General features: G+C 53.4%; 1 protein-coding gene across 1 annotated transcript in view; it reads left to right on the top strand.

Annotated features, from left to right (window-relative positions):
- The window catches only part of Agfg2 (ArfGAP with FG repeats 2), a 31243-nt gene extending 25519 nt beyond the window's left edge, over positions 1–5724 (top strand). Inside the window, exons 8-13 of the mRNA XM_013031760.1 lie at positions 1407–1527; positions 1910–1986; positions 2096–2182; positions 4138–4263; positions 4681–4766; positions 5327–5724. Coding sequence (XP_012887214.1) covers positions 1407–1527; positions 1910–1986; positions 2096–2182; positions 4138–4263; positions 4681–4766; positions 5327–5380 — 551 coding nt within the window. The 3' untranslated portion in view covers positions 5381–5724. The remainder of the gene's footprint in view (positions 1–1406; positions 1528–1909; positions 1987–2095; positions 2183–4137; positions 4264–4680; positions 4767–5326) is intronic.
- The last annotated feature ends 5224 nt before the right edge of the window (positions 5725–10948 follow it).

Genomic DNA, 10948 nt, shown 5'->3' with positions numbered 1-10948 from the left:
AAAAGAAAAAAGCTGGAAGTGGCGCTGTGGCTCAAGTGGTAGAGCACTAGCCTTGAGCTGAAGAGCTGAGGGACAGTGCCCAGGCCCAGAGTTCGGGCCCCACGACCGGACCCAAAAAGAAAAAAGAAGGAGGAGGAGGAGAAGAAGAAAGGATTCAGGACAGGGCGATGCTTTGTCAGAATCACAGCAAGTGGCAGAGCCAGGACTGGAGTCCAATTCTGTGTCCGTCCGTTCAAATAGTTGTTCAGCCATCAGCCAGTGATTATCGGCCAGTGGGAAACACGCAAAGTGTTTCATTCAGTACTGAGTCTTCCAGTACTCCTAATAATAAAGCCTCCCAGCCTCTGTGGTCTCCATTGACTTCCACAACAGCTTAGACTGTCTGGCAGGGTCTGTGATACAGCTGCATGGGACCCACAGCTGAAGCACTTTCTGGAGGTGACAGGCTGGGAATCTACCTGGGAGATGAGATTGCATACAATTCCTAGGACTTGCTCCTCGGGCTGTTTCATAAGATTTCTACGTGGGTGGGGTTGCTGCTTTTCCTGTTGCATATGAAGACAGGGAAGGGAAGGGGACCTGGCAGTTGGCCTGGCCCCATGAGCTGTGCCCCCTCCTGCCCCCCAAACCCAGGACCTCAGTCAGGCAGCCTCCAAGAGGAGGTGGCTCACTGGGAAAAAATGCTGGTGGAGCCAAGCCCTGGTGGCTCATGCCTGTAATCCTAACTATTCAGGAGGCTGAGATCAGAGGATCACAGTTTGAAAAGAGCTTAATTAGAAAAGTCCACAAGACACCATCTCCAGTTAGCCAGAAAAAAGCCACGTTAGCAGCGTGGCTCAAGCAGTAGAGTGCTAGCTGAGCCAGTGAACTGAGTAATAAGCCCAGGGAAGGAAAGGAGGGAAGGAAGGACAAAACGCTGATGGCTGGAGACTCAGCAACCCTGGTAGCATCTGTAGTGTGTCTGTCACTGAGTATGCTCAGGACTTGCTGTCCCTAATACCTCTTCTGTCTGTCCCTTCCTACGCCACATCAATAAATGCCTGGGAGCCCAGCACTCAGACTGAGGCGGGAAGATCTCAAGGTTGGGGCTAGCCTGGTCTACATAGCAAGACTGGGCTTCCAACGGCAAAGCAGAGGGCCCTGTGTAGAGGACGGGCCATCTGTGGTAACAGAGGGCAGCAGGAGTTGCTTCTCTCTGTACCCCAAGCTTAGAACACTGGGGAGCTTGAGGAGGGGCTGGGAGGACTCTCCGTGGGGCACAAGCCCTCCTGAACTGGCAGGCTCCAAGAAGCTTGGGGCACCTCTCCTGCCATCATCCCATTCTTCACAGCACCCCACCTCCATCTCCTGCCCCTGCTCCCCCTGACTCACCCAGCCTTCCCTGTTTTGTCTCCTATGGTGCCCAGGGAACAGCCAGGTGACTCCGTTTGGCACTGTGCCGCTGGCCGCTGCCAGCCAACCCACCAGCCTTACAGACGTGGGCAGCCTCCTGGGACCGGGGGTGGCAGCTGGAGGGGTTCCTGGCAGGTGGGTGCAGACATGGAGGGGACTTGCCTTATGGCCAGCCATGCTTTTTTTTTTTTTGGTCATAGTGCTTGAACTCGGCCTGGGCCCCATCCCTGAGCTCTTCAGCTCAATGCAAGCACGCTGCCTCTTGAGCCACAGCGCCACTTCTGGTTTTCTGGTGGTTCATTGGAAATAAGAGTCTCACAGACTTTCCTGCCCGGGCTGGCTTTGAACTGTGATCCTCAGATCTCAGCCTCCTGGGTAGCTAGGATTACAGGCGTGAGCCACCGGCGCCTGGCTCCAGCCATGCTTTTGTAGCGGGTCCCCCTTCCTGGACTGCTTGCCTCCCCCTTGCTCCCTGGTCCTAGAAGATAGGCACCCCACTTTTCTCCCTGTGCTGCAGTATCTTCGGGGTGACAGGCCAGCTCCCCTCACTGCAGTCTGCCACGGCCGTCGGCAACACAGGACTTGCCTTTGGAGGTGAGTGCACGGTGGGGGGGGCAGGAGGGGAGTGGAGGGATGGATGGGGAGAGGCACTCCATTTGTCCAGGGATGTTTACAAACCTCTCTCTTCTTGTTCTCCGGACAGCATTCACCAATCCCTTCACTGCCCCCACCGCCGCCCAGCCCCAGCTACCTTCCACCAACCCATTCCAGCCCAATGGTCTGGCTCCAGGTAAGCCAACAGCCCTGTCCCCTTCCACAGTCTTTCCCTAACTCTTGTTTCTCCCCATCACAGGAGTGGCTGGCACCCCCACTCCCAACTGGCCACTCTTCACCAACCCAGGCCACAGCCATTTTCATTTCCAGGCCATATAGTGGGTAGAAGTAGAAGCAGCCACTGATGCCAGTAGCTCACGCCTCTAATCCCAGCCACTCAAGAGGTTGAGATCTTGAGGATTGCGGTTTGAGGTCAGCCCAGGCAAGAAAAATTTATGAGACTCATCTTCAATTCACCACCAAAAAGCCAGAAGTAGAGCTGTGGCACAAGTGGTAAAGTGCTAGCCTTGAGTGAAAAAGCCATGCAAGAATACAAGGCCCCGAGTTAGAGCTACCAGTGCGGGCACACACCAAAAATAAAATAGAAGAAAATAAACATGGAAACACCTGTGAAACAAGCATTTTAGACTCAGAAAAAGACAAGATGGCTCTCGTCCCTTTCTTCCACCAGTCCAGAAGATTGTTTTCATGTTGACCAACAACAGTGCAACAGTTCTATCTCCAGCTCTATCCAGGTCCCTCTTGGCACCCAGACCAGGGGCCTGAGTGAAACCTTAAACCTATTCCCTGCCCTGGTCAGCAAGGATTTGTGTCCCCTCTGCCCAGCCCCTTCCCCCTCCCCTGTTCCACCCCTCTCCCCCCCAGCCTCTGTTTTGTCTTCTCAAACTCCTGGTTCAGCAAGAGGAGAGCTGGGTATGGTGGTATATGCCTGTAATTTCAGCTACTTAAGAGGCAGAGGTAGAAGGATCTCTGTCAGGCTGGCCTACGCAAAATTGTGAAACTATATTTTTAAAAAAAAAATTTTTTTAGGCCGGGCGCTGGTGGCTCACGCCTGTAATCCTAGCTACTCAGGAGGCTGAGATCTGAGGATCCAGGTTCAAAGACAGCCCGGGCAGGAGAGACCGTGAGACTCCTATCTCCAATAAACCACCAGAAAACCGGAAGTGGCGCTGTAGCTCAAGTGGTAAAGCGCTCCCTTGAGCTGAAGAGCTGAGGGACAGCGCCCAGACCCAGAGTTCAAGCCCCACGACCGACAAAAAAAAAAAAAACCCTGAGTTCCAAAAAAGGAAGAAAAAAATACTTAAAAAGAAAAGGGGAGCTGGGCGCCGGTGGCTCATGCCTATAATCCGTAGCTACTAAGGAGGCTGAAATCTGAGGATCAGAGTTCAAAGCCAGCCTGAGCAGGATCATCCATGAGACTTGTGTCTTCAATAAACCACCAGAAAACCAGAAATGGCTCAAGTGGTAGAGCGCTTGTCTTGAGCTGAAGAGCTCAGGGACAGTGCCCGGGCCCAGAGTTCAAGCCCCATGACTGACAAAAAAAAAAAGGTGTGGGGAGGGAGCTAAGTGCATTTTCACATAGGGTTTATGGATCGCCATATGCCTGCTGCAGAGGTGAAAGAGGCGGACACAGGGTCACCTGTTCGGTTTCAGAGGCGGCAGAAGGCTGCCCTCAATTCTTTATTTCTTTTTTTTTTTTTGGTACCAGTTCTGGGCACTGTCCCTTAGCTTTTTCACTCAAGACTGGTGTTCAACCACTTGGGCCACAGTTCCGCTTCTAGCTTTTTGGTGGACATAAGAGTCTCAAGGACTCTCTTCCCTGGGCTGGCTTTGAACCATGAACCGTGGGTCTCAGCCTCCTGCGTAGCTGGGATGACAGATATGAGCCCCAGCACCCAGCTGCAGCTCCAGTTCTCTGTCATGCCATATTCATAACGACTGCCTTCAGCACCACCAGCCCCACGGGCAGATGGATGGTGGAGTCTATTAGCTGATGAGCTCCACAGTGCATTCCAAGTCCTTCCACTGGAGCCTCTTGTTAGGAAAAAATCCTATACCTCATTTCCCATTGGGAAGGATTTAGGCAGCCAACCTGCCAGACGTTTTGCCTGACCTTCCATCTCTTTACAGGGCCTGACTTTGGGATGAGCACTGCCGGGCCTGGCTTCCCCCAGCCAGTGCCGCCCGCTGGAGCCTTTGCCAGTCCCTTCCCCCCACCGTTGTACCCCGCACAGACCTCACTGACACACAAGAATGGTAAGCCTTTTGATGTGCCCTCCCTTACTCCCAGCTCCCCACCTGTGTGTGTATGAACCCCAGAATCTGTAATACCTAACACAATATAAATGTTCTGTTGTCGTGTGGAGGGTCTAATGATGAGGAAAGACGATCTGTACATATTTAGTACACACAGAAATTAAAAAAAAAAAAAAAAAAAACCCTTCAATCCATGGTTGGCACTCACACAGGCCTCTGAGCCAATTCCCTCTGTGACCAGTAGAGGGAGCAAGGGAGCAGCCGATCTGCCCCTTCTTGACAGCTCCATACCCTGGCTGTCCGGCTGAATAGAGCAAGTGCCTGTCCTCCAGGAAGTCGGGCCTGTTGGGAGGGGGTGGTGTGTGAAAACAGTAGGAGGGGTCCCAGATGTCACCTGAGTGATTTCTCTGCCCCCAGGCTCTTCCTTCGTGGACTTAGGATCCTCAAAATTGGGGCAGAGGCCGCTGAGCCAGCCAGCTGGAATCTCCACCAACCCCTTCATGGTGAGCACCAGGTGTGGGTGTGTGATGTTGGGGACCAAATCCTAGAAGCGGAAACTGTGAACTGGAACTCCACCCCTTACCTTCTTCACGGAGTTCTGTATTGTCCTAGCCAGGGATGAGCTGGTCCATTCTGGGGTGTCAGTTCTGGGCTCTGTCACCTCCAACCCTTTTCCTACCTTCTTCCCCCTCAACATCCTTCTTTCCCCAGCTTGGAAGTTTGTTTTTGTTTGTTTGCTTTTTGTTTTTGTACTAGTACTAGGGCTACCACGCATGGTCTGGCCATTGTCCCTTAGTGCTTTTTCCCTCAAGGCTGGTGCTCTACGACTTGAGCCACAGCTCTACTTTCAGCTTTTTGCTAGTTAGTTGGAGATAATCTCATGGACTTTCCTGCCCAGACTGTCTTCAAACCATGAACTTTATAATCTCAGCCTCCTGACTAGCTAAGATTACAGATGTGAGCCATAGCACCCAGCCCAGCATGTTCTTTTGAATGTATTTGTTTCTTCGCTGCCTCCAGCAATTCTCCACTTATGTAATAATGTTTTGTTGTTTCTTTCCAGACTGGATCTTCACCGTTTACCTCCAAACCTCCCACCACCAATCCATTCTTGTAGCACTGTGTCCCGTGGGAGGCTCTTCCCTGCTTTCTGGGGTGCCTCTGCTCCCTGGAGCTCTGGCGACCATTTGCCTGTGGGCATATCTGTGGGTCTTAGACAAGAATGAGCCTGATTTGCAGGGGGCCTGGGGAATGGGGGAGGTGCTAATGTTTTGCTTAGGGCTTCCAGAAGACTCAAATCCAGAATCTTCCCTGAAGCTGCCTCCCTCCTCCACCAGCCCCCACCCAGAGGGACTCCAGGGAGAAGTGAAGGCAGAGCTGGTCTAGAGGAAGTACAGTAGTGTATTTCTTATCAAATGATTCTTTTATTTTTGTGCCAGTCCTGGGGCTTGAACTCAAGGCCTGGGCACTGTCCCTTACCCTTTTCACTCAAGGCTGACACTTTTAACCACTTGAGCCACAGCTCTACTTCTGGCTCTTTGGTGGCTCATTGGAGATTGAGAGTCTCATAGACTTTCCTACCCGCGCTGGCCTCAAACTACAATCCTCAGGTCTCAGCCTCCTGAATAGCTAGGATTACAGACATACACCACATGCGCCAGGCTGTTGAATTATTAATGATGATGATAACTTTTCTCTCCTGCCCCTGGCACACACATACCTGATGATGCTTCTTTCACTCTGGACCAACAGGAAGTTGGCATGACCTGACTGGGCAGGAAAGAGTGCTTCCCAGCCTTCCAACACTGTGTTCCCCCCAGCCAGTACAGGGAAGAAAGTAAAGACAAGGTGTTTGTTGACGTTGATGGTGGTGAGACCAGAGCTGAGAAGGCCAGTGTCTGGTACCTTTCGTGCCCAGTTGAGCATCACCCTTTTTCACCCGTGTTGTTTTGCTTCGCCAGCTTCTGCCATCCTGGCGCTCAGGATGCATAGCTTTACTTGAAGGTTCCACATGCAGAGCTCCCTCCAAGCACTTTAGTCAGCTATTGGTGTCGTGTTTGGATACCAGTGTTTTATATTTATACATAAAGAGAATTTTCTAATATAGCCTATTATATATGCACATATATATATATATATATGTACACACACATGCACACCCTAGCCATTATCTCTCCGTCAGCTGCTGCTTTTTTTTTTTTTTTTTGGTGCCAGTACTGGGGCTTGAACTCAGGGCCTGGGAGCTGTCCTTGAGCTTTTTCTACTCAAGGCTAGCACTCTACCACTTGAGCCACAGCTCCACTTCCAGTTTCCTGATGATTAACTGGAAATAATAGTTTCACAGACTTTCCTGCCTGGGCTGGCTTTTGAGTCATGATCTTCAGATCTCAGCCTCCTGAGTAGCTATGATGACAGGCACGAGCCACCAGCGCCCAGTTCCAGCCAATTTGTAAACATGGAGAAGGGGATAAACCCCTGATCTATGTCTGGACCATGAAAGTGGGAACCCCACGGAAGGGGGAAGGGCAAATGTGTATCCTCGCCACCCCAGAGCTTCTCCAGGAAGAGATTTGTGCAATTGGTTGGGTCTTTTCTTTCCCCCTATGTTCTCTTTTTCCACATTTTCCTTCTTCCCTTCTCTCCCCCAAATCTGCACCAAAGCTCATCGCAGGCAATGTTGAAAAAGAACTACATTTGAAAGAAAAGGTGACGCAGGAGTCTTGCTTGGGGCCACCTTGAGGGGCCACAGGTCAGCTCAACGTGACTGAGTGTTGGCTAAGTTCTGCTGGACTGGGCTGATGACCAAAGCAGACTGGCCAAGGACAGGACCCAGTGGCAGGCAGAACCTGGGGCCCTGAGCCTGGAGAGCTGCCCTGCTGGGGTTGGATCCCAGTACCATGGTGGGGTGGGGGTGTGGCAGGTGCTACGTGGGGAACAGACTGGACCAATGCATGGATCCACACCTTCACACATTTCCACTTGACGCTTTCAGAAAATAACCAGGTGTCTGGGCAATGAGTCTGGCGACAAGACAGAGGTATGGGGCAAATACCTCCCCTCCCCCCGCAGAGGAAAGACCTAGAACTCAAGCCACAGGCTCTGGCCTTTAGCCGTTCATTCTTGACATTTCTCTGGGCCTCCTGTAGAAAACAGCAAAGGAATGTGAGGGGTTGGGGCCTTCCGTTTCTTTCCTTCACTGACTTTTCTGGAAAGATCTTTAGCTGCTATTTGGCCAGCCAAGTTTGTGCTTCCCTGATGCCAAGAGTTGTCCCCATCTGGTTCACCCAGCCTCTCCCCTCCTTCCCTCTCCTGGCGGGGGAGGGTGGGTCTGCACCCTTTGTTCTCTGGCTTTCTTTCCCATACTCTTCCCCTTCTGGTATTTTTCTCTGCCATCTGCTACCCTTGGTGTGGTGCTAGCACCCTATTTCCCTTCTCTCTTAGGGAATGGAGTGGATCCTGATCTGTGCCTGGGCCATCAAAGCCAGAATGCCAAGGGTGTAGGAAGCTCAGCAGTGTGTCCACCCCAGAGCCTCCTTCCTTCTTTCCTAACCCAGAGCACTGAGGCCCACAGGGGTCAGGAGCTGAGGCAGCTTTCGCCGTTTTGGTCATAAGCCATGTTCCAGAGACTTCTCCCTCCCTGGGCCTAGGACTCCTTGCAGCCTCTAGTCCCTCTGTCCGACATGGACTCAGGCCAGCTCACTGGCCAGGGCTGGAGGACCAGTCCCAAGTTGCACTGGGCCGGTTTCACAGGGCAGAAATGCGAAATGTTTCCCTGGGCACCGCCTGAGCTGCAGCCCGCAGCTGCCCTCCTTGGCACAGGCAGCCCCAGCCCCCTCCACCTCCACTCATGGTCAGTGGCAAAAGAACTGGGAAAGGTCCCTGGTCTGACACAAAGTGGCTAAAGGACTGGATTGGTTTCTTTGCTGCGTGGCCTGGCCTGGGGTTTGCAGATCTAAGCCCACTGTATGTAGGCACATGCGCACCACGAGACTGGAAGTGACTCACCCGAGCCTGTATCAGACTCCTGGCCAAGTTCTTCCCTTACCACATGCCTCGGGCCAAGGCTGTGGTCACGTTCTGCAGATGACAGTCCAGTCTTCAACTGACCACCTGTATAGGTGCTTCAAGTGAGGAAGAAAGTGTAGCCCCAGGAGTCTGTCTGCACAGCCTACCAAATCCGATCTAAGAGCCATAGGCTGAGAGGGAGAAGGGATCACTGTGTGGCTCTGTGCCCACATGCCCTCCACAGAGAAGTGAGAGGTCACATGGGACAGCCCAGGTCCCTGTGGCTTCCTACCCCTGGTAACATTCTTCCAATGGCAGTCTATGGCTGCTATTGGAGTGGTGGCTTGCTCCTGTAACCATGGCTATTCAGGCGGCTGGGAGCTGACAATCCTAGCTCAAAACCAGCCTTGGCAGCTGGGCACTGGTGGTTCACACCTCTAATCCTAGCCACTCAGGAGCCTGAGATCTGAGGATCTCGGTTCAAAGCCAGCCCGGGCAGGAAAGTCTGTGAAATTTTTATCTCCAATAACCCTCCCCCTCCCACATCAGAAAACCGGAAGTGGCGCTGTAGCTCAAGTGGTAGAGCGCTAGCCTTGAGCTGAAGAGCTAAGGGACAGTGCTCAGGCCCAGAGTTCAAGCCCCACGATCAAAAAACAAAAAACCATCCTTGGCAAACAAATCTAAGAGACTTATTCTCCAATTAACCAGCAAAAAGCTGCAAGTGGAGCTGTGACTTAAATAATAGAGCACCAGCCTTGAGCATAAAAAAGCAAGCCCAAGCTCCAGGCCCCAGATTTAAGCCCCAATTACAGACACACCCACAAACATGCATGCATGAATGCACACACATGCACAAGATTCTTCCATTGGGATATAGGATGTATTGTCCTGGACCTTGCACACAATGCAAAGGTAGAAAGGAAGGGGACTGCTAGCAGAGCTGAGGCTCTGAAACTTCTTGTCCCTGGAGAATTATGTGAGTTACCAGGACTATCAGCTATATTAATCTTGTCTGGATAGGATGGAGGGCAGTATTGCTAGGGCAACTGATAGAAGCCAGGCTTTTTCCTGGTACCTGAGGAAGTCATATCACCTGGTTCTGTTTACTATTGCTCCCCCCCACACACACACACCTTCTGTTTGTCTACACTCCCAGCACTGGAATTGCTACCGCTTCCTGCTTTATCTTTTACCCAGCACCTCAGGGCAGGATGACACAAAGTTGTTTGCAGCTGTCTCCGAAAGCAGCTGTGATTTCACAAGGACAGGTGTTGAAAGATCATCCGACTGAGGGAGGCAGGAAGAGAAGGCAGGATGAGGCACTTGGCCAGCTTCAAATCAAGCTTGGGGGAATAAGGCTTCCAGCCCCTAGAGCACCAAGGGCCAGAGCCCTGCAGACATCCTGTTCCTTGAGGTGGCTGCTGTGAGACAGGGAGGCGCTGACATCTTGCACACGTAAGCCCCAGGGCCTTGAATGTTTGGGTGATTGATCAGGCATCCATCATATACCCTTAGACAGGCACCATGGCCATCCCTGCACCCAGGGCTGGGCCCTGGGTGGTACTTTAGCTAAAAAGTACCTGGATCAGGCCCTGGGTACCAAATACCCATCCCTGGGGTGCTGGTTGATTCTGCCCTCGATATGGCCTTTGGAAACGTGTTAGGGGATCCCAGCTCCTTACCCCAGGGAGCCCTTAGGCACTAACCTCTCCAGCAGTGGCCACCACTTGGCCTCTTTCCTAGACCATCAGTTTCTCCCAGCAGGAATCCTGCATGCCATGGGGATGGGTCATGGCTAGTGCCATGCTGTGTGTCTACTGCGGCTTGTCTGGAAAAATGTGCCCTGGCTAATGCCACCCCGGTCCAAACCAAGCCAGTATTCCTGGGCTCGGAATGAAGGTGGGAAAAAAAAATGTCCGGTGCTGTCCAAACTTTCAGGATGCAAGACGCCCTCCACAAAGCAGAGCCCGCGTTTTGGCTCTCAGAACTTTGAGCTGGTTCCGGGTGGTGAGGAGGGGCTGACCCAAAAGTTTATCCTAAGACATCTCACACCCGGATCCCCTGGGGAGGGGGATGGGAACGGCCTGAAACTCCGACTTTAGCCCCCCCATCAGCAGCCACGACTGGCAGGGGGCATGCGATCAGACCTGGGGAAGGGGGGAGGGGAGCGGCCGGTACACAGAGAACCGACGCCTGGAGGCCCAGGGGGCTGGAGGGACTGTGACAGTGGCGGCCGGGGCCACCTCTAATCGTTAGCTCCCTCGTCTTTGGGTCGCGTTCTCAGGCAGGCGTGGCCCTCCACCCCCGCGGCCCGGCCGCCCATTGGTGGAGATGACCCCGTGCTCCCCGCCCCTCCGAAGACTCGGTCCCTAAGGTGCTGGTGGCCGGGTCAGATCCCGGCCCGGGCTGAGGATGGCCCCCCAGCAGGGGAGGTGGGGACTCGAGCCGCGGCCGGCTGGAGGCGCCCTGGGCCGGCCTTAGAAGTCCAGGTGTCCTAGACCGGGGAGGTTGCCTCGACTTCCAGCGGGGGACAGAAGCCGGCCGGGTGGTCACGGGCCGGGGCGCCGCGCCCGACGGCACCGCCCCATCCCCGGAGCAGCCGCGCAGAGCCACCCTTCCTCGGCCCCTGCTTCATTCGCCGTGGCTCGGGGATGGAGCCGGCGAGCAGCGGCCCCGCGTC

This window comes from Dipodomys ordii, unplaced genomic scaffold (assembly GCF_000151885.1).
Source record: "Dipodomys ordii isolate 6190 unplaced genomic scaffold, Dord_2.0 Scaffold143, whole genome shotgun sequence".
Lineage (NCBI taxonomy): Eukaryota > Metazoa > Chordata > Mammalia > Rodentia > Heteromyidae > Dipodomys > Dipodomys ordii.
This window is presented reverse-complemented; position numbering and strand designations above follow the sequence as displayed.